General features: G+C 33.9%; 2 protein-coding genes across 2 annotated transcripts in view; one reads left to right on the top strand and one right to left on the bottom strand.

Annotated features, from left to right (window-relative positions):
* Positions 1-13,205, top strand: part of LOC143918550 (thyroid transcription factor 1-like) — a 58,390-nt gene extending 45,185 nt beyond the window's left edge. The window contains exons 5-6 of the mRNA XM_077440488.1: positions 8,294-8,380; positions 12,855-13,205. Coding sequence (XP_077296614.1) covers positions 8,294-8,380; positions 12,855-13,205 — 438 coding nt within the window. The remainder of the gene's footprint in view (positions 1-8,293; positions 8,381-12,854) is intronic.
* LOC143919373 (microsomal glutathione S-transferase 1-like) overlaps positions 1,879-24,997 on the bottom strand; it is a 241,515-nt gene continuing 218,396 nt past the window's right edge. The window contains exon 5 of the mRNA XM_077441675.1: positions 1,879-1,888. The gene's annotated coding sequence lies outside the window, so the exon portion shown is untranslated. The remainder of the gene's footprint in view (positions 1,889-24,997) is intronic.

The raw sequence follows: 24,997 nt of genomic DNA on the forward strand, positions 1-24,997 counted from the left end.
CACCCTTCTAAAATAAAAGCATTGCATATGAAATAAAAAAAATACAATGACCTCAAATTCGAGTAGGAAAAAAGACCAAAGTTTTTTAGTGACTAGAAAGTGAATATTTTTGCATATTTGTGTAATACTTAAGGTGACAAGGTCGATAGCATTTTTTCATACAATACAATATCGTCATAATGTACGTTTCTATTTTTTTACTTGTTTATTTATTTATTTGTTCAATGATTTTAAAATGCACTAACCTATTTCGTTGAGCAAATAGAAAGGTGTGACCTCGTCTAGAAGCAAATGTTTCAAAATTTGTAAATAAATGCTAAATTATTTTTTTTAATTATTTTTATTATTAGAATCTGTTTACTCGGTGGCCGATAAAATATACTAATTTACGAGTACTCGTTAAAAGTTTTCTCGCGTAATGAAGTGCACTTTTTTCGGTTTTGATTCGTTACACAGGATGTTCGACCATACGGGTAAAGAAATCAAAGAAGGGATATTATTATACGAAGCTTATGCGGGAACAGGGCGACCATGCGATTTTTATTTCAACCGATCATCAAGATAGTGCGCAGCGCTACAATAGATATTTTGCATAGCATATAACAAAGAAAATTTGATTGTAAAAGAAATACCTACATACTTCAGTATAGTATAGTATAGAAATAAAATAACAGTAAAAATGAAAATATAATAATAAACATAAGAAAAAATATTAAGTATACGGGAAATTTCACTGTAGAAAAAAATGTAGATTGATTAAATTTTTAATGGATTGTAAATATAAATGCAATCGGACAACTATTTATTGAAAACTCTGTACTTTGAACAGATGCTGGTTTGAGATGCGCTCTCTCTGTCTGTCATTGTTGCATCCAATAAACAAATTCACATACGCTTATATCCTGTTGCATTTTAAATCCAGAGTCGTAAAACCGATTTAAATCAAATTATTCAATCGCCAAAACTGTCGTAGCACTACGCTTGTTTTTATCTACTATATACATATATATGTATGTATAAAATTCGCAATACTTTCAGCATAGATAGATATTCATTTTATTTAAAATAAAAAAAAACATCAACCGTTATGTCATAGTTTAATGACACTTTCAATCACCGTGTCAAGATAAGAACGTTCTAAGAATAAGTAAAAAACATCTAAATAAATATACAATTGAAAAATTTAGCGTATTTGAACTACTAATTTTAATTTGAGTTGTAAAAATAAGTACAGAAATCGAATATATGTATGTACATATATAAGTCATCCAATTGAATAAATAAAAAATAAATCAATATTATGATGCTAAGAACGTTTGTACCGGAAATTGAACGTGATTATTTACTATTGAATATAATATTTTCACTCCCATCGACCCTGTCAACTTTTCAATCGCAAAAAGTTCGACCGCAAAATATTCCTTCACGAAGAGAATCGACAACAATATCAAAACGAATGAAAGAATAGCAAAAAAATCATCTCGCACAATGCTCAATGCGTATTATTACACATTGAACGATTGTGCTTATGGTGCGTGGACACATTTGTGTTTATGTCACCATGAATAATCCTGTGTGGGAATTCGCAGAGCACCCCGCTGTCCACAAAAACGAGGAAATCTTGTCTAATGAGGCGGCCAAATCCAATAATTTGACCCCCATAAAGGTCCCGAGAGAGGACACGGCCATTGTTGCACCTGTTATTCGAGAAAAAATCTCAAAAGAAAAAAATACACCCTTACAGAAACATACAACACCGGTCATTTCATTGAAATTTTCTAATATTGTATTATATTTATTTAGAATTTGCGATCATACTGCAAGCCACATTCGGCACTTATAAATTTTGAATTGTTTCCAATGGCTTGCACTCGAATGCGTTGGTGCAAGAAGTGCACAGCGAATGCCGCAGCGCGTTTGACGTTCGAATGCGTCTTGACATTTCATGGGAGACTGCGTACTGTCATTAATACGAGCCAAATTCTCATAGAAACCCCATTACGAGATTGGCACGCTTCGCCTGCTCCATTATGGTGCAAATTATTTTTGAGTGAGTCAATTCACTTGACGTGTCACTCATAATCAAAAAATGTTTCTAATTAAGTATATTCATAGTTGAGATTTTGAAATGCTCGAGTTATCATACATACATACATATATTGCTATTATATAAATAGGCTAAATACAAGTAAGACCGGATATGAAATAAAGATTTAACCTTTAGATTTAAACAAAAAATCAACACTTTTATTTACATACTTTATTCTGAATAATTCAAATAAACGAGTAACATTGCTCGGTGGTTAGCGTGTAATGCTTTCAACTGGGTGGTCATGGGTTGCTCCCTGACCCAGTGTTGCTGGCCAGACCTTGGATACATGTAACTCCGGTTCAATCGTTTCCTATCAGAGTTTATCAATTCATCTGATATCATTGCAACGGTTCCACTGACTCGACCAAAACTCTCCAGTTTCTCGCAAATCCAAGTTTATAGCAATTTGCTGATATTGTAAATATGCTATCCACTATAATAAATATGCATACATATGTATTTCTCGAATCTATCGAATTTCTCTATATATGTCTCTATAATACTGTATAAACATTAATTATATACATATATGTAATTGTTTATCGATGTTTGTAATTGGCCAGGAACGTACATGAGGCTTTACCTGTTAACCCTTCCTAATATATATTTAGATGTATACATATATGAGCCGTTATATTTGAAACTGGCAAAAGTCCAATTTTCAGTTCCACAAACACTCTTTCTGTTTGTCTCAATTCACAGAGTGCTATCACTTCTTTTAGTTCGATATGTTCAGAATCTTGGAAAAGCAGAATGAACGTGTTACAGGCCACCAGTATTTTTTAAATATTGTTAATCGAGAAAAAATTATATTTAATAATGTTTTAATTTGCTAGATATTTCTCGAAATTAAGAAAAGTGGACTTACGCTAATCTCAAATATAACAGCTCAGATGTACATATATAGGCACATATGTATGTATATATTAAATTTGTCTTATGCGTTGGGATAATATCGTATTTTTGACGTAGAACGTATGTACATACATTTGTGAGGGTACATATCGTATTAGTGGTGGCTGTGATACAAAAATATGCGTCTAATAAAATCGCTATGAATCCTAGATTATTTATTGCATAGTAATAAAACTCATATAATTTATAGAGAAAGAATAAAGCTTCGAATCAATAATAAAGTAGCTGGTTACGATGTGTTTAAAGCGTGCGACATTTCGTATTAAAAAGTAGTAAAAAATACTCCCATACATTATAAAATTTATTTCTAAATGTGAAATGAGACGAAAAAAAAGTGCACAACGATTGCAAAAGTCACAATACGAGCATTGACGTCTTCGTCAAAGCCGAGTACATATGTGGAATTATATAGGTGGGGAAAAAGATCGCAATGATTGCTCACTCAGATGTGGTTTCTAATTGACATGGGGGACCCCAGTGACTTGAATGGGCCCCCAGCTCGGGGATCAACTGCCCTGCGGGGTGGTGCACGTTCAGAGGACCCCCCTCGTGGTCCAGAGGCTGGGAATTGACGAGACATTGAGTACAACTCTTTGATAAGGCACGTACCAGACTAGTACATACTTATGTACATTAATGCATGTAATGAATTTATAAAATATTAATGCTTATTTTGTGTCATTATAACTCCTAGTCGCGTGGTTGTAGATTGGGTTTAAAATATTAATAAAAAGTCAACTTTATATATGAATGTATAAAATAATTAGATTAATTTACTCGCTATGGTGTCCCTATGTCAGCCCTGCGTTGCAATTATTGCCTTCGTTAAAAAAATCGCGCTTCGAAGTATTTTTTATTCGTTCGAAGAATTGGGACAAGTACTAAATTTAGCTCGAGGTAAATAAATATAATATTTCGTACGTAAAAAAATAAATCCCTTCAAAAGAAATGGGGTGTAGGAAAATCCGATTAGATGATTTTTTTTATGATGTTATCTTATCGATGAAAGGGAGGTTTAAATTTTGCGTTTCCGGTCCGTTCGCGTTCGACAGGATACATGTCGAACTTTTAGTGCTTTTATGTGCTACAACTATTTTTGAAAAATTAACTCTCGTCAATTTTCAAGTGAAGGCTAATTGAGCGATCATTAAAAAATATTAAATTGTTAAATACAGTTGAAAAATTAAAAAAATAAACAGTCTCGTTCCGAGTTAGTCCATACTATTTTCAAAAGTGTCATACAAATGAAGAACAAATCATAATTATAATATTAAAGATTGATATTTTAAAATACATATTATCTAGAATGGCAAATTATTTTTAATGAAATATAATAGTTTCAATTTACAGTTACAATATATAGATTTTGATATTTCAAATTACAATTATTTTAATAGTTTCTTTTTTGTTTTGTCGCCCCGCAAAATGTACCGCCCACAGGCGTTGCCTTATTAGCCTATGCCTACAGGACGTCCCTGAAACTATGTACCTATACATATAATATATGTATAAAAATATCATATATAAATTTATTGCAATTATTCGGCATTCTTTCGTCCTTTTTACAAAAATAATAGAATTTCTATACAATTCAGGTCAGTTGATTTTGAAACAAACTATTATACATAAAAATTCATCACTAAAATGAATATTTTATAACAGTAAACAGTTAATTGTTTTGTATGAATATGGGTTTTGGTTTGGATCATAAATTTTCTAGCATTCAGACATTATTAACGTTCAGGCATATGGAATATTGACCTAAAATGCCATATGCCTGTCTGTCTTATTATAATAAAAATTTGGTCGCACTCGAAAGTCTATTGTGCAATTCCTAATTACTACTTATAGATGAATTTTTGTCTGTCTCTATTTTATAACATAGAAACAAATTATATAACAGTAATACGATTGCCACTCCAAAGTTCAAGATTGAACTACTTATACAATTTCTAGCACAGTCGATGCAATATTCAATTGCATTGTTGCTTAGCAATAATTGTCACCAATACTTGTTTATAAACAGTACGACGATTTATATTAAATTTCTCCTGATATACAATCTTAAATTTCACCTTAAAACCAACATCAATTCTATCTGTCGTACTACATTATCACAGGTGTATTTTCAACCCCCACATAGAAAATACACACAATAAAATATTAACTCATGGTATTCTTCCATCGAATGCAACATTCAACATACATAAATATCTACCCATACGCTATGTATGTATGTATGTATGATAATACCACATTGTTCAGGGTGTCACCGATTTTACGTTTACTTTACTTTACTTAAAATAACAATACGGGAATTTCGCCCCTGATGAATGGGGATTATAGGTGTCTCGAACAAATATTATTTCACCGTCCAACTTGTTGATTTGAACGCGCGGTGGGTATCCTCATCTTTTACCATTCTTTCCCATTTTTTTTTTGTACCACACAAAACCCAACAGGGACGAAATTTGCACGAGCTTAATCTACCCATATATTTCGATAAGTCGATTTAAAACTCGACGTAAACTTTAATACACATACATGCGATATATGTATGTATGGAGTAGCCGTCAATGTCCGGCTACTAGTGTCGCTCGACAGTTCTCCGGGATGAAAAGAAAGTTGTTAATAAAGTGTCCCTCTCATCTTGGCTTTTGTGTGTCGAGAGTGGGCAGAAGCTGGTTGGATGGGATGCATCTCGAGGCTGATGGTGAAAAGGCGTCCTGATGATGTCGACGATGGTGATGCAACTATTCATAATGCCATTGATCCCGCGACCACTCGCCCTAATGTGTTTGCGTTCGTTTGCATTGCCCCTGCACTCTCTCCGGCCACTCGCCACTCGCTACTGCAGCTTCTCAAACTTTGCATTCCGTCCCAGTTTCATCCGAAGGGAATTTTCAAAAGCAAACACAATCAGTTAAGTGCTTGTATGCGATTGAAACATACTGGTGTCAATTCCTGGAGGCTCACGTCCTTTATAGAGGTGTTCCGAAACAATGAACTGTTCCCAATATTTAAAAAAACACAATCTTTCTGTCAGGCGACGACTCACTGATGCTACCTTCCTTTTTAAGCTCCTAAATGGTTTCCTTGATTGTCCCGATTTACTGAGTAAGGTTGGTTTCAGGATCCCAGTTAGGTATTCTAGACACGTTGCACTCTTTTCACTCAATCCTTTCAAAACGAATTCCCTAAAATATACCTATCTACAGCGTATTTATCTTATATTTAACGGGGAGCTGAATGCCGTTGATCTCTGCGGTATTTCCTTGCATCAATTAAGGACTGCCTTCAAGAAAGTCTTGATTGATTGATCCATTTTCTATTTCTATTATATAATCATTATGCAATATTATACCACTTTATGTTTAGTTGTGTACTGTTCTATTTAGTCATATTTTAGTTTTTATTCTTTTCTTTTTCATTTGTTTGTCTCTATGTACCATTTTATGTCATTTGTAAAAATCTATAATTGGGCTCAGATGTTATTTTATTTTGGTACCTACATTTATTTTTATGCATTTCTACATCTGATGTCTGATGATTTTTCAATAAATAAATGAAGCATTTATGTGAGCCCTATCAACACGTCAATACAAAATCAATACATTTATTTTCTTGCTTCCGGATCTTATCATGTCTTTGAAGGTCTATTTATATTATTCAGCACTGCACGTAAATTGCTCGGCACAGCACTCCACGGAAAATACTGCTTCCATTCCTACTATATGTATGTATATTATATGTACGGATTATTGGATATATTGGATTATTGGCTACTATAAACGGATTATTAGGCAAATAACAATCGCGCGCACGACAATCGTTAGTACAATATTTCGATTGATGGAGTTTTTGGGTGCCAGATGTTCCATCATCGAGATTTTAGTGACGTGTGCGAGATCGCTTTTTGTGGAATAATCACCGAACCATGCATCACAGTCCGTTTTAAACCCGCTCATACATGTTTTGGATGAGTTCAAGGCAAAATCGCCTTGCATATACATTACAGAGTGCGACGATACGGCGTAATATTGCTTGCGTCGTTTCGTCATATGCGTCTTTCGTTAGTACAGGTGCATTCGCCATTATGACGTCACGTCAACAAATAAAACCCGTTCTGCTTGATACGTTTCAGTGACATGTTCTGCTGTATAATATGAACAGATTGTTTCAGTTACTGATATTAGTAATAGCAGTAACAATAGCCTATTACGAATACGCCACGTACATATTTCGAAACATATGAATATATTCATATAAAATGTAATAAAGAATAGTTTTCATTCTGCTGTTTACGTGCAGCTGCTGGTATGCTACGTACTAGCATACTTGATCTTTAACACTTGTCGCAATATAATGGATAACGAGTGACCAGTACTAATATTTTATTTTATTTCTCCAAATATATTGAATGCAGGGTTCATATTTTATGTATTCCTCGTCAAAATCTCCATAATTCAAAGTATGTCATTACAAAATAAAAACATTGATTAAAATCAACAGAAATAATTATTTTCACGGGAAGCCCCATGTACACATGTCTCACAGATGCGAGAGGGAGAATTCAGTACGTGCCGCATTCAAGGGACAGTGTGAGAATGATATCTTCCTTGGAATGACGGCTCTGCTTCAGCCGCTATTTTATTCATTTCTTGCACTTATTTTATATTATTCGACGTTTAATACACGATATATAATGTATATTACAATAAATAATCGCATATTTTGCATTATTTGCAACACCCATTTTTAACTGAACGTTTGGAGTCCTGCACATTAGCTAGTGGATTTTTTAGCATAGTGAGGCAAGTGTTTATTAAGAAATTTCAAAACTACGAGTAACTGAAAAATGTCTCCTCAAATAAATACCTACGACCAACAGTAAGATTCTTCCACTTCATAAATATCTTTTTACTAAATTTCCATGCACTTAAATAGCTGCAATCAATCATATTTTTATCTCAATTAGAATCCATAAAGATCCGCAGTTTATATATTTTATCTAATCTAATATAATCAGTCGAAGGCTAGCTTAATTTAATGTTCTATTTTTTAATTAATATATTTTTGGGAAATGTTTGAAAGCAGCGGAGTAATGGCTGAAAGTAAATAATGCATATGTAAAAGAGAGGGAGCTGAGCGTTCTTCATTTCGTCGCGCTCACCTTTAGGTCCGTAGGGAAACTGTGAACCACCTGGACTTGCATGCCTAAATACCACACATTCTTCACATAACGAAAATCGTATCGAATTTCATGCTCTATTTATATTGTTGCAGGTGAAAATATGGTTTCAAAATCATCGATACAAGTGCAAAAGACAAGCGAAAGAAAAAGCCATGGCGGAACAAAACCAACACAATCAGGTGAGACACAATGTAACTATACATAGATATAACGTTTGTTTTTAACCTGTTACCTAAACAATTTTAGAACATATTTTCAAAGTGTGCCATAGTTGAACTTTAAGTAGACGAACCTGCCGAAATTCAAAGATGGCCGCCTCTAGTGGGTCTTCATTTATATTTAGGCTCATGCACAAGCGCGCGGTCAACTACAATCTGATCCGAAATGATTTTAACTCATGCTCGATTAATATACATATATATTTATACTAGTTGTTTTGAATTGATTTCATTAACAAATGTGCGTCAGTAAAAAAATAAAATACATAAACATTGAACGGTTATGTTGAGTTGCATAAACAGTAATCTCCTATTTGTATTATAAACATAAACGTATAGACCTATATGACTAGACAACTGCTAGGTAAATATTAGAATGAAGAAAATCAGTCATATTGTTCATACAAAAATTCAGGTTTATTTGTAGTTCAAAATACGAATACTACTTCATAGAAAAATGTATGTATGTGCGCTTATTAGTCACCAGTAACTGGCATTATTGGAAATGGCATAGATGTATGTGCCTATATATAGATATAATCACAGTGGTCATTTACAGCCATTCACCATCTACTGATAGGTGAAGGCCTCTCCAATATGTTTCCAATCGTCTTAGTTTTGCCCAATTCTCATCCGTTAAACCACACACATTTTTCTAATTTTGTCTACCCTTTTACTTATCTTATCCTTTTACTCTTTTACATTCTCTCGGGTACCATTTTAGCACTTCTTTTGTTTACCTTACATGACCCACTCATTGCGATTTCAATCTCTCCACTATATCTACTGTCAGAGTTACACACCCACGTTTTCCATTTCCTAACTTTCCTCGTTATACCAAGCATACAGCGATGCATACTTCACATCCCTTCGTAATCACTAGAAAAATACATTGACCGAAGATCTTTTTCGTAAGGCAAAGTGGCATTTTTGATTTAAAAATGGGATTCATTCATCCAAAGCACTCCATCCTAATTTATTTTTCTTTACTACCGGACATGTCTATTGTTTGTCCTAAATATAAATAATAACTGACTATTTCAATTTTTGAAAAAGTGTCCCAAAATTCTTTTCACGTTGAGATATGGACAACATATAAATATATCTATAGATACTAAGCGCATAGTTCGGTTTTCTTATTGACTTTTATTTGTGGATAAAATCAACGAACTGAAATCGATGTGCGTCTGAGACTGAAATTACGCTAGTGTAGAATTTACAAACATATTTAGAGGTGATGAATAAGTAAATAAATTTCTCATATACATCTCCTTTCTTGGACATGATTGAAAAACTATATACAAACGAAAGTAAATAGTAAAAGATATAATTAAAAAAGTAGTTGTTCCCTTTGGTATTTTTGAAAATAAAATATGGAAATAAGAAAAAGTGGATTAGTATTTAGCATTACTATCAAACCGTTTAAAATAAGGATTTTTAGAATTCATATATAAATGTAATTTAGTTAAAAGAGCAGTTAAAATATGCATAAAGATAGGTTTAAATAAAATAAAATGAAAAAATAAACGTCGGGCGTATTTGCGATCAGGGTGTCGTTCGCGAAGTAGCTCCAGCCAGACGAGCAAGCGGCCCACTTCAAGTGCTGGAAAGGGGGAAAATGGGGGTTCCAAGGGGTGAGGGGAGGGGGCTTGAGGGGCGGCGACACCCCATCGTCCTCTCCCGCACCCCTCTGACCCCTCTCCTCTCCCCAGCCTCTCGTCAAGTATCCAAATAGCGCTTCCGAATTAATGAAGAAGCCCCGCTTGCTCTTTGCTCGAATTTAATATCGACATTCCCCCACCCCTGCGACAGGTAGAAACGTGACCGTTTCCCCAAAAGGGATGACGAATAACTTTCCCGTGAATGCCTTTTGCGTGAAAGTGAGCCAAGCCAGAGTTGAGAAGCATTCACAAGATACCACGAAAACCTAGTCCTGAACGTCACTATAAATACAGGCAAATATTTTATTTGCATTTTCAATTATGTCAGTACTTCGCGATAACATTTAGGCAATGAGATCATCCACGCCAGTAGGTGGAAACTTTTCCGCATCCTCATACATTAACAGACCGACTGAAGAGAAAATATAAAGCGAATATAATTCAAATCGGCTTGGCACTTATTTAAGAATCAGTCTATATCATTACAAAGTCATTCTATGTAAGTAGGTCTTGTTGAGCTGTCAGTTTGGAAAACATATGGCAAATTGACTACCAGAAGCCCTTAATTTATTTCATACATGCTCACGAGCATTACGACCTTTTAACTTTAGTTCAAGTAGATAGTAGGCCACGTGAAAAGTGACTCAACCGACTTTAAAAGTTAGTACTAACGTTTACGTAGTAATTATTCATAATCTAATTGGTTCCGGATGGCAATTCAATCAATGTTAAAAACTTAACCCACTTAATAGGTCAAAATTAAGCAACACACAACCCCGTCCTAGCCCCAGTCTGACATTTGATGGGTTTTCAAAAGGATTTGTCTATGCAAATGGGGGATTAGCCGCAGACCACACATTTAAGACCGGATTTAACGCCGCTCTAACCCCCTCGCTTTGCGATATCATTTTGGTAAATTCGGTAGACTATGAAACGGGTGGCACCCGTCGCCGGAGGGTTGCTCGTGTTGTTCATCAGATATCTGTGCAGTGAATAAGCGAGGGGTTAAACGCGCCCGTTTATCATTTTATCCAATAGACATCAAATTGTTTACACGCGTGTACGACACGCAATTTGATCGATCGCTGTTTGAGTATCCGTTTACTGAAATTGTAGTAGACATACGACTAATATGTGCGATTTTTATCGTATAATAGAATAAGTGACTATCAGGCGTTGCTCGGGGATCGTATTGAATTGCATTTGATACATATAATATGAATACGTCAGACTTTAATTAATACACAAGGTACAAAAAAGTTTATATTTCGGTACTGTCAGTAGTTTATTTTGTACTACTGGTAGTACCAAAGGAAGAATTTTGAACAAAAATCGGTAAAATTGGTTTCGGTAGCACCTGTATTAAATCCCTAGTATATGTATGTATAATATAAGTTGATGTCAGCTGACGCTATTTATGCTGATTTTACAAAATCTAAGAAAATTCTCTCACGACGTTTTATTCCGAAGACTAAAACATCTTTGAATTTATGGTGAGCTTTTTGATTGTATGTCTTCTTATATTTCCAATCGATCCGAATCCATAACTATGTAAAGGCATATTAAAATTTACTCTCGGGAGTACCTCAAAATTCTCATTTAGGTCCTCTACTATTTCTTATTTCCATTAATGATATCGCGTCCTGCATATTCAGTTCGCTTTTTCTATTTGCTGACGATATAAGAATTTAAAAAAAATCTCATTGAAGATTGAATAAACTTTCAAAAATACTAGGACTCCTTCACTTTCCTTCACTTACCGTCTTAATAACCAATATTTTCTCAATATTATTAAGTGTTTCCACATTATACTCTAGGGTCTAGACTTATGTACATCCCCTATATTGTTTAATTTTACTGTTGATTCTAATTAATTACTTAGTGATGATCGTGTGAGAGATCTTGGCGTTTCACTTGATAGTAAATTATCTTTCCGTATTCATATTGATTTTATAATAATCAAGGCATATTGGAATTTTGGTTTGAATTTTAGACTAAAGTCTATATCGAGTCACGTATATCCGTCCAGACGGTAATTAGATTGGAAATTTGGCTTCTTTTTCCAACTGACTTCCGTTGTCTGATTTCCATGTCAATTCTAGCGTTTCCGACGACCATTCATTATAATTGCTATGAATTGATGGAATTAGTCTAGTTAACGATATATCATATGCATATGGTCCAGCAGGATGGACTAGTGGTTAGCATATATCTAATACTTTCGAACTAAGTGGTCATGGGTTCGAGCAAAACCAGCAAAAACGGGAACGGAAACGGGAAAAACGGGAATGAGTGACATTGCAACGCAATAATTTCAAATGTTTTCGCGTCGCGACCAGCGTTGTTAGGCGTGAAATAAACAAAAAATTGAATAATTTCAAATGTGTTCGCTGCCTGCGTTTTTCCGACAAATGGGAACGGGAACAGGAACGGGAACGGGAACGAGAACGGGAATGGGAACGGGAACGGGAACGGGAATTGCATGCGTTATTGTGGCATTACAACGCATGCCGGGTTCAGTTATTATAAAATAAAACTTCGGACAAATCCACTATAAATCACTACAAAAAAAATTAATGCTAGTTATTGATATGAACAGTTACAAATGCAAACGAATCTCTAAACTTTCTATGAATATATTATAGAAACAGGAATATTTTATTTGGAAGATTTTTATATATAATTTTATACAAATATAGTCACTTTGGTTCTAATTGTTAAACTATAATAATCTTTTGACGTGTATTTGACTAATGATTATCATCTTGTTGCAGTCATCAAGTTCTCCTAGACGCGTGGCAGTGCCCGTGCTGGTGAAGGACGGTAAACCTTGTTCGGGAGGGGGCGGAGGCGGTGGTGGAGGCGGCGGGGGCTCCGGGGGCGGCGGCGGGGGCGCGGAGGGTCGTGCGCCCCCATCCCCAGCAGCCTGCGCCCCCGGGGGTCCCTCGGCCTATGGTCCCCAGCACTCCCAACTGGCGGCCACGATGCAACAGTGCAACAACTCGCTGATGGCGAACAGCTCGATAGCAATGGCGGCCGCCTACCGCAACCAGAACAATTTCATCAACAACTCTCACCAGCAACAGTGCTCTGCTTACTTGCCGCTGCAGGGCCGAGCCTGGTAGAAATTCGGCCAGCTATGCCCGGAGACAATGTTCAAGGAGGAGATGTTCTTCGATTAAGTGCCATGCGATGACATGCTCGATGCCATCACACGTCTAATAATATCCAATCATAATTCAGATGATCCAGTGTGTAATTTATATTTCGTCGATTAAAAAAAAACATTTAATAGTAACAGTAATATAAAAAAAAATATGCGTATATTCAAATTTTATTTATTGTAATTGAAATTAAAATTTATTGTAATCAAATTTATTTCGTTTAATGGCATCGAGCACTTCGCAGCACTCTTGCGTGCAATTTTTACATAGATCTCGTTGTCTTTGAGTGTAGCAGCCGTCAAAAATTGAACAAATTAATTTTAATAAAATAATATGATAAAATGGAAGATGAAAAGTCAAGTGTGAAAACATCAAGAAGAAGAAGAAAAACAAACACTAAATTGAACTTAATAAATTATTGAAGCAAAACATTAATAAAACAGAAGTGCTGATAATAATATTAAAAAAAATGGTGAATAGTTTTTAAATGAAATATCAACATTACGCAAAAAAATGTATGTTACAGTGTAACAACGACATTTTAATAATTGTGTGTATATTTGAAAAAGAACGTTTTGAGACAAATGTTATGATTATAAATTTTTAAATTAAGTATTAAAACTACGATAGACGTTTGCCGTGGGTGGATTTTATATTTAGCTCATTTAATATGTGAATGAATAAATATATTTATATTAGTTCTTATGTGTAAATATATTATTAATATTTATAATGTTATGTACAACGTCACTGATCAACGATGTGATTTGCAATAATCTTCTTCCTTAAATTTATTAACTAAATTCCATTTCACTAAAGGAAATGGTTCTATTAGTAAATTAATGTGTAGATAAATATACAAGAAAAAAATACAATCAGGATAAAAGTGTAATTTTTTTAAACATTCTTAGTTTCAAATAAAAAATGTACAAAAAAAAATGCGCAGACGTCAAATTGCAATTCTAAAATACCCATATTAATAAATCAATTTGAATTCTTGATTTTTTGCAACTCAGTGATGATTAATTCCTTTTAAATACATTTCAATACATCAATTTGAATGTGAAAATTAAATTAAAAAAAATGTTGGTCAAGAATGATTGAGCGTTTTAGCGAGTGTTTATATTATATTATATTTGTATAAATTTTGCCCAACCCCAAGTGTGTGTTGTCAAACAGAGCAAATTTGCATAAGTTTAATTAAATAAAAATAACAACAAAAAACACAATAATAATATACAATATCATACGAAAGATCTGACGAGCAATTTATAAGAAACAAAAATGTTCTTTGACTGTATGAAATATTTTTAAAATTAAAATTGAATTACAAAAAAAATTTATGTAATAGTTTCGCAATTGCTGTGAAAAGCCTTCACGTATCATTTGAATGTTACTGCAAAACTGCTGTATACTATATATTATATATATATATATATATATAATAATTAATAGAGATTTTTGTATTTAGTATTTTAAAATTTAAGAGTACCTAATGTAAATTTGTATTGTGTATAAAAATTTTAATGATAGTTTTTTATCGGCACACTCGTAACGATGAAAAAAAATAATAGTGTATGATTTTTAATTTATTTTCGACAAATAACTTATTTTATTTTTTATATTATATATATTATATAAATATTAGCAAAGTATTGTGAAATACAATAGTGAATATTTTTTTCGGTGAATTGATTTAAATAAAATGTATTTGATTTTCGTTCGATTTGTAGATAGTACAGAAATTTACTTGTGAACGTGTTACTTATTACTACATATTTATAATTAAAAAATAAAATTCTCCATTACATTGAATTTACACAGTGACGATACGTGACGATGTTCATAAATAATTATTAAAAAAAAACAATGTATAACGATACGACTTTAAGGATTTTTGAATATTATAGCTCTTAATACATATTGTGAAAAAAATAATGAATAAATAAATAAATAAATGAAGGTGATGGAATCACACCGCAATTTAAATAATAAAAACAGTGTTGATTGCAATATTTTTCGTGTTTTCATTTCTATGCGATTCACCCAAATATTTATATTTAAACAAACTGGTCTATTGAAAGCCGATAATGTTCTGCATCTTATCATCATCATCTACAGCCACTCACCATCCACTGCTGGATGAAAGCGTCTCCAACACACTTCCACTCATCCATCTCACCCCACACATTTTCCTAATTTCGTCTACCCATCTTCCCCGCGGTTTTCCTTTACCCTTTTGCATTCTCTCGGGTACCATTTTAGCAATTATTTTGTTCACCTTTCGTCCATTCTTCTAGCCACGTGGGCCGCCCATTGCCATTTGAATCTCTGCATCTTATGTGTACGTATTAATTAAAATTCTAGTTCCACAGAAAACGAACCAATTTCAATGATGACATTAAAAGCTAAGGCAAATATTCAAAACCGTTGAACTGTTAAATGATTTTGAGAAAACGGAGCGAAGAAAAGTGAAGCTTCGCACTGAAGTACCTCGATTAGGTGCACAGATGAAATTTAATGCACACTTATGTTTATTAAATTAGAGAAAATACAAGGAAATACATGCGTCGGCACAATTTTAATGAAACCGACTTCTAAAGGGTTGCTAGGATCAAATACGGTAGCTATAAATAAATAGCTAGGTAAAGCGAAAGGGGAATTAATCGCACGGGAAGACAATGCGCAATACACAAAGGGAATCACTTGGGTAACGACAGGTTAATCCCCACTTGAAAAATAAAACGGCAATTTGGCATGCCGCTCTTGCGCACTAATCACATGTTATTGCAGTTCTGGAAGAATAGGGGATGGGGTGATTCTCACCCCAGAACAAATCCACTACTAACTGCCGAAATTCAATGTAAGTACGTATATTAGCTACTTAGTTACGTTTATGTGCATAGTCAATTGTAGACTTTGATCCATTCACTTTTTATATTGAATTTTGATTTTAAAATCAATATGCGATATACGGACGCAATTCTGCAAAAAGGAACTAGACCGTATAAGTTTTTTTATTACAGAAGACAGCAGTAAAAATACACCGAACATGCTTTTAATGTTTGCTATTCGTTGCACAAAAACGATGAAGTTGCAGCTGTCAAAATATTTCTCAGAATATTGGTTGGAACCTTTTTGCAAAGCTATTCATGTGTATAAATGCAGCCTTCGGCAGCCTTATGGAAGATGAACCGAAAAGAAAGAAAGAGAAGATCGGTCAAAGAATATTTGAAATAATAAATAGAACAATAAAAAGGGAAACATATTTTTCAGTAATTTTCCATTTTCTTCTAAGAATCAATTTCTAGTTACTAAATTTACCCATTTCTTCTGAAAATAAATGGCTTTTCTGTCCTTAAAGTACCTGGTAAGTACATCTTTACTTCATTTTTTGTCCTTAAAGTTCTATAATAACCTTCTATTGTCTAAGAAAAGTGATTTTCTGATAACTTCAGACATAAATTATTCAAAAACTTGTCATTTCAAAGATTTATCATACTTATAACGCTTTTTTTTCGTTTCATAATAAACAATTTTACCAACAGTCATAATGAAACTTCTAAGAAAGATAACTCCCTAATAATTTCTGTTGACTTTTGGATGGGTCAGAGAGGACTAATATTGAATGAATATCAAAAATAACATTTCGTTATGACCGACCCCTCTTATCCTTTTGACTCTTACAAATAACCAAATAATTTTCACCACTGATTTTCCTTCTGTGTGGGATATAATAGCACATTGGAGCAAAATAATTCAGACAAAATCAAACGGGAAACACACAACACGGCTCCAACTAGCAAAACCAATCGATAAAGTCGAAATAAAATTTGCACCACTTTGAAAATTAACAATTGGGGTGTGCGAGCACGAATTCTTCACGTCATTATATATTTTTTGTCGTACGTGACTCGAGTGTTTCGCGTTTGAAACGAGAGGTGAAAATGTACCTACGGTGTTGCCAGCTCAAGTGATACTTGTATTTTTATGCGTGACATCCCTAACGATATTCTGCGAAAAGAAACAGAATAAAACATATTTTACACGTTGTAATATCTATAGCAGATAGATAAACCTGTATGAAATAATATATTGTATGGAGTTCAACAACCTCAAATTTTACTAAACGATACCCTCTTTTTGTCAGACAATAAGAATGTGAAGATATCAGGTTAACGCCTGGTATTGTTCCTTGGATGTGACAGGAAGTATTGCCAGCATAACACGTGCCATTATATCCTTTCTATACAAATTGTAGAATATCGCATATTGGGATTTTTTTACATAATACATAAAAAAATATTAATATTTTTGTATTAATTCATACATAAGCAGCTCGTTTCTGATACGTCTTTAAAACGGGAAAAAATACACGTTTTGAATAAAATTGAATATTCTTTATCGCTAATGAAGCACGATCCTTTCCTCCTTCTTGTCCCCTCCCCTATGGCAAATTACGTGACCCAACAATTGGCTTCTAAGTGGCCTTTGTCTCTGCGATTTCAACCCCTCGAAATCTTTTTTCTATACTTCCGTGGGGAAGGACTATCCAATAAATTGCAGGGATACGACACGTACATATAATATTATACACACATACCCAAAGAGTATATATAATATAACGCACATACTCCTAAATGCAAGAAGTTGGCGAATCCATGTCAAATAAAATGCAATTAAATCCTATAAAGATAGACGTTCATCTTTCATCCGAATCCTCAGAGACGATAACTTTTCAAGATATTTTCTAGTATGTTTTATCGTTATTTGCTCTACATATACACATACCAATTACGGTGGTAATCAATAAAGCTTGATATAATGCGACTTACATAAATAATATAATATGCTATGTGTAGTATTTATATTTTGATTAATTTAGCGAAACTACATATGTTAAAAATTTATTTTATTCATACACACATATGTATGTACATATATGGAGAGCAGTGGCATGTCGTCATTTGAATAGAGAGACTAGACTAGTCCCCTAAAATCTTTTACCGAAATTTTAAAAATATTAACAATTCAATTTGCAATCAATTCAAATCATTATCCATATTGATATATTTCACTCGGATTATCAAAGTTTGGGAACTGAAATCGACCCTACGGTAGGATCCCTACCTGAGGTAGTTCTAGTGGTAGTGGATTGTTATGGTATGGTACGCCGCGTCGTTCACTTGCACGGACTCGCCATCTCAATTCTGTTCCCTAACTTCTATGTACAGGCATTCCGTCAAAGACAAAACATTTTTTAATTTACTCGCATCTCTGATCATTTATGGAATTTTCCCTAAGAGTATTCTGATTTGATCAAACATCATTCTGAGCTTTTTTTTATTAAATTAACATATATTTACGCAGAACTTCTTGACTACAAATACAGCTAGGGACACTCGGCTCACGAAACGATTCCCTCGGAACAAATCAGTGCGAAGCGTGTGGAAACGAGGCCTTGAAAATGTTGCATTCTTGATTAATTGTTCGACAAATCGATCGGAAGATTAAATTTTGAAGACGGACAATATGTTATTAAGAAAAGTAGACTACTTAGGATATTTATATTAGCACATAAATGAAAAACTATACTCATCACATCAAGAAAGATTATGATAATTCAAAAATTGAAAATATATGTTTAATATTTTTTTGTCCATACCTAATCCCCTGTTTTAAGTCACGGCACGCCACTGGCAGAGAATTGAATATCATATATGTATGTATGTAAATCATTATATTATAGTTCACTGTGACATATCGGATGTAGAAAATTGGCCTAAAATATGATAACTTTAAGAATTGATTATACCTTTTAGACAGTGTCCAATATTAACTAACCAAACTAACCCACTTTCTTTAATTCATTTTAAAGTTTATATTATAAAAAAAAATATTCACATAAAAAATTTCTCACATACCGAAGCTAGTTCCATTACACAAATTAAAAATCCAATTGCATTAAAAATTCAAACTGCAATTACTATGCAACCTTTCACTCGCTACCTCGCCCGCAGCTCGGACGCAAAGAACCAGCTTATCGAGCATTTTCCTCGAATTTTCCGCACAAAAAAAAAACGGAAAACCAGCAAAGCGCCCCAACATCCCCATAAAGCATTTTTCATGTGAAAATTATTAAAATATAATGTGCGTCATAAATTAATACGACGGGCTTTCCCCTCGCCCACGCGCCGGCAATTGCGCGTGACGTACGAAACAATAACAGGGGATTATATATAACATGGCATTAAAAGATGCGACAATAAACTGTTGTCGGTTGGGGTGGTTCCCAAACAGTTTCAGCAGGGGGGAGGGGGATTAGCGAGGTGGGGGTTGGGGGGGGACCCACGGACGCGGAATAAGCGTTTAGCATTAGAGCCACTGGCTCATACAAAATTGATGCGCAATATTTGAGGGACAATGGACCGGTGTTTGTCTTGGGCGCCCGCGCGTTTGACTGCTGCTGTACATATATATATTTATATCTACCAATGCATATATGTGTGTTGGTGGAAATTAATTGAAGGGCTCGAGCCGATCTGAACTTGCAACCCCTTCGCGACCGGGTCGTGGGGGTGTCGGCCGTCAAAATCCAATGCGGCAGTGTAAACAATCGTGCGATTGATGTAAATTGTTTTAAAAAAATCTGGTGAAAGATTCGAATGAATAAAGGAACATACATACATACATACATACGTAGATTTTGATTCATATAAATTGTAGTGCAATGAATTGTATGGATACCGTACCGTATCTTTATATGCACTGATGAATTATAAAGAGTTCATATGAAATGATCGGGCACTGGAAAAATCATCGGGTAAATGCGTATATAATGTTAAAAAATGTATAAATTAACTAAATACATATTCATATATATATATAAATCAATTATGTATGAGCTACAGTCCAAGTGTACATTTAATTATTTTTTGAACGTACTAGTTTGTTCATACACGAACTAATCTGCCAAGTTATATTGTATACAAACGAACGAATTGACAATCGAACTAGTATGTTCATGCACAAACTATTGGGCATTAGTTTGATTTGAAAGTGGTGGAAATCCAATTTCCAGTTCCAAAAACACTATTTCTGTTTGACTAAATTCTCAAATTGTTATCACTTATTTCAATTCGATATGTCCAGAGTCTCAGAAAAGCAGAATAAATGTATAACAGGCCACCAGATTTTTCGATATTGTTAAACGCAAATCATTATATTTAATGTTTTGCGAGATATTTTTTGAAATGAAGTTGAAGTGCCACTTTCAAATATAACGACTCATATGTACGTACACATATTTACCAATATTGGAATCAAATTGTAATAGCAAAATAAGATGGTTTAATATCAAAGCTCACCCAAAACTTGGGTATGGAGATTAAAATAATATTTTAGCGCCTAACAAATGTAGCACCTAACAATGTACAATAGAATCTTTCAAATATCGAAAAAATCTAAACAGTTTTAACTTTGGAGGGTTATAACTAGAGGTAGGATAGTCACAGTGCTATCCATTTACAACCTTTGAACAATACACGGCCCCCTCAGGCTCCGGTGACTAGTTATAACTTATAAGACTGCCCATGCTGCTGGGCGCACCAAAAGTTTATTGAAGTGGGAGGTCCAGTGGCCTCCCGACTCTAGCCAGTAGTATAGCTCGGTGGTTGCGTTAATGCTAACCACCGAGAGGTTCCTGGGTTCAACCCATGGGTTGAACTTGATTGAAAAATAATTTATTCAGTAGTATTTACATATATAGTACTACTAGCCAGACTTGGCTTTTTGTGACTCCATCAGTTTGCAAAGTTATCTGAATTTATTGTTGAAACGGTTCTTACATATGTACATAACATGACTGAAATTCAACCGATAACCACACATACATATGTACATATACAATTTTGTCATAGAGTGGCACTTGACACATAACAGAAATGTATCGAGTCGTACAGCCTTCCATACTGTGAGTAATACATATATATACATATGTATGTATGTACAGTTACACAATATCGTCGGTACACATTTTGTATCTTGTAAATATTATGCACATTCTCCGAGAGGGTTTTCCTCGAATGGAAAAGACTTTTGTCTGTTTGTTTGTTACAGAAGACGTCATATTATGAATATTCTTTATTGGGGGATGAAAAAAATCCAATAACTTGAATCGTCCTTTCGCTCGGCGAGGTGTTCGAGAGTTCTCGAAACGAACGAACGATACTCACTCCTTAAATGCCATATTTATTTCTGAAACTTTTATTTCTAAATAAGTATTACAATTACATTTCAGACCACTTAAACGTGCAATAATTACTGCTGTAAATAAATAATAATAATAGCTTTTCATTTATTTAAGTTTAAGTTTGTACAATTGTGGCATTACAGGAGTCCTTAATGCGCCACAATACTCGAAAAAATAGACAGAGATGAGAAAAATTTATTCAAAACGATAGGGAGAATAGTGCAATCCCTATCGTTCATATAAATAATATATAGATAAAAAAATGAATGACAAAATAAATTAATATAATATAATGAAAATAATAATATATGTACCTTTTGTAGAATAATAATATTGTAGAATATTAAATAATGAATAATAAATAATATTTAGTAATAAATAATAATGATAGTAATAAATAATAAATAATAATAATAAGAAAGTCAATTTATGGCAGTCGATGGAGAAGCTTCATCCACCGAAAATACGGAGCCGAACAAAAAAAAGCAACGACGACGCTGGGAGGCCGCTCTCATCGTAAGAATGGCATCAAAGTGAGGCACGTAAAAAATAATTTTTAATGAAAATAAAACGGAATGATCATTCATATATGTAATATATTCGTGTATAACATTGATAAGTAATATGCAACAGAAAGCGATGTTATGAAAGAAAATTCCAAGTACGATTTGAAAATCGTACTCGGAATTTTCTTTTGGAAACGCACAGAAAAGAGCGGAAATGAGAAGACGCATCACCAAGCAAACAATTTGACGATACAAATACACGACGACGTAGGGAGGCCACTCCCATGCTGAGAATGACCTCCAAGTGAGGCACTTAAAAAGAATATTAAATGAAAATAAAACTGATCATTCATATATGTAATATATTCGTGTATAACATTGATTAGTGCTATGCAACAGAAAGCGATGCTATGAAAGAAAATTCCAAGTACGATTTTCAATCCATCATATCAGAACTATTTAGTAGTGGCAAAAATAAACGCTCGGCACACAATAAAAAGCCCTTTCTTTGGACCATTTTATCAGTGATAAAATGGTCCAAACCCGACCATGGATAAATTGACAATATCCTCAATAGGATCCTATACGGCCACATTTGACATGTTTACATCTGCTGTTTCTGTCTCTGAACTTTCTTGAATTGCGCCCATACCTACCATTTAATACCTATGCAACTTGATATTTCATAAGGAGGTTTTCACACGTCGACAGTCGTGTATAAATTAAAAATTGAAAGCAAAAAGCGTTCAGGGTGCGGGTGTATGGTAGGGTAGGGTAAGGTAGGGTAGGATAGGGCACGTGAGCCACCCAGTTAGTTACCTTAGTAACGGCTGGGGCTTATTTGCCCTTACTGTGCAATTTTTTCGGGCGAGCGCACCCGACACTCGAGAATCCCGTCGTCGTCGTCATCGTGTCTCTTACCCTTGGAATATACATTATATTATGTTTTATATGTATATTATATTATATAAAAAGGATATTCAACCTTTTGTTCCATAGATCGACTGCCGAAACATAGCAAGGATCGATTAATTTGTAAGTAAACATTCTACGAGTATTATTCTTCGGAAATTTTGAGACAATTCCTGTAAAAGGTCAGCAGAATAAATTGAAATATAAGAATAATTTCAATTGAATACCTCAAACGATTAAAATTCACTACAAATGAAATTTTTCTTCAACATTTGTATAGGTTGACTTATTAACAATACTCAGATGAAAGTTGTGCCCCGGCCCTGGGGCACAACGGGCATAACGTACTTTTTGCCATTATTGTTTTTTTTTTGTTTAAATTGTTTAAAATATAATCAGGTTTTTACATTATATTATAGATGAATAATTAAAAAAACAGATATGAATATTAAATTTGTTATATTTTTTATTCCAACACCCATTTTTTTCCATTTTCCCTTAAGATGTCCATCATGCCCCGGGTTCCTCTGCATATTTTTTTGAATATTGTACATAAATCAAATTCAGATATTTCTGACATAGCAGGAGGATGGTTTTTGCCAATTTGATGGAGGAGCCGTTTCAAAAATGAAATCAGATAAATTGGCAAACTCTAATAGGAAACGATCGACTTGGAGTTGGACAAGTTTGACTAGCAGCATTAAATATTAGCATGGGATCGAACCCGGTAGCCTCTCGGTGCTTAATCGAGCCATACTGCTGGGCATATTGGTAAACTCAATATAATTTAACGTGGTTGTAAATATCGAAGTATCGAAAGAAAGAAAAATGATTCGAGTTATACATACACTTGTACGTATGTATGTAATGTTATTTTACTTCACCTTTATTTAACGACCCAGAAACGTGAAAAGATCTAAGCAACTATTTGGGCTTGTATCGTTACAGACAACAAAAAGCCATTTGGGTTCAAAGTGGGATAATTAATCACGTTACGCCATTATTAAAAAATAATTTAATTGGAAATATATTCATAAGAAAATTAATTTTGAAAATCGGTGAGCTAAGTAAATTTTTTTTTAGAACTATAATATTATACTTATAGTCATATGTAAATTTGTATCGACAAACAAATCAAATTATTTCATAGCAAATTTGTAAAAACCAGGTTAAGGGGGAGGATGGGGGGGCCTTGCATAAATTTTGCATGAGGGCCTAAAATTCCTATCTACACCACTGCCTTGACCTGAAAATTTAAAATTCTGGTAAAGGATTTCAATTCTCAAGATGATAATAGAATTATCATTACCAAGTAAGTAATATTACATCTATTGATACATGATTTTGAGAACAGGAGAAGTGATTAGAATACGAGATGTACCGATCCGTATTATTATCCATATACATATGTACTTATGTACATACGTACATATGTACATAAGTGACGGGAAGAAACACGACTTGGCGAAATTAAACGACTACATAAAAGAGACTCGCGCGAGCTGTATTATATTATAAGCAGTAGTCATTCAGTACATATACATATAGGATCCGGATGTGAAGGATTCCAAGTGAAACGCAGATTAAGTCAGAACTATGTATTTATTAACACATATCTTCGGGCTCGTTCTCCAACAAGTGACCATAACAACACGCATCCGGTCTTTCCCATGCATACCACACTCATACTTTATCCCTTGCAGTTTGACCAACCACAATTACGGCTCGTTTAAAAATCATTCCTACATTTCGGTCATTCCTGACTGTCATTCGCCCTCGGATGACATTCTGTCTTTTATATTTTTACAGCATTTCATCTCACATTCTTTTACATTTCATCTTCTACTCTATACAATATATCATCTTACATTCTTTTAAAACATTTCCTCTATCATCCTCAACAATGTTTCATCTCACATTCTTTTAAAACATTTCCTCTATCATCCTCAACAATGTTTCATCTTCCATTCCATAAAATCATCTTATATTCTTCTAAACATGCTTTCAATTGTCACAATTACAATTTACATCACAATTACAATCATAACAAATTAATCGTTACACATTTCACTACAAATCAATTT

Source organism: Arctopsyche grandis, chromosome 11, assembly GCF_051622035.1.
Source record: "Arctopsyche grandis isolate Sample6627 chromosome 11, ASM5162203v2, whole genome shotgun sequence".
Classification (NCBI taxonomy): domain Eukaryota; kingdom Metazoa; phylum Arthropoda; class Insecta; order Trichoptera; family Hydropsychidae; genus Arctopsyche; species Arctopsyche grandis.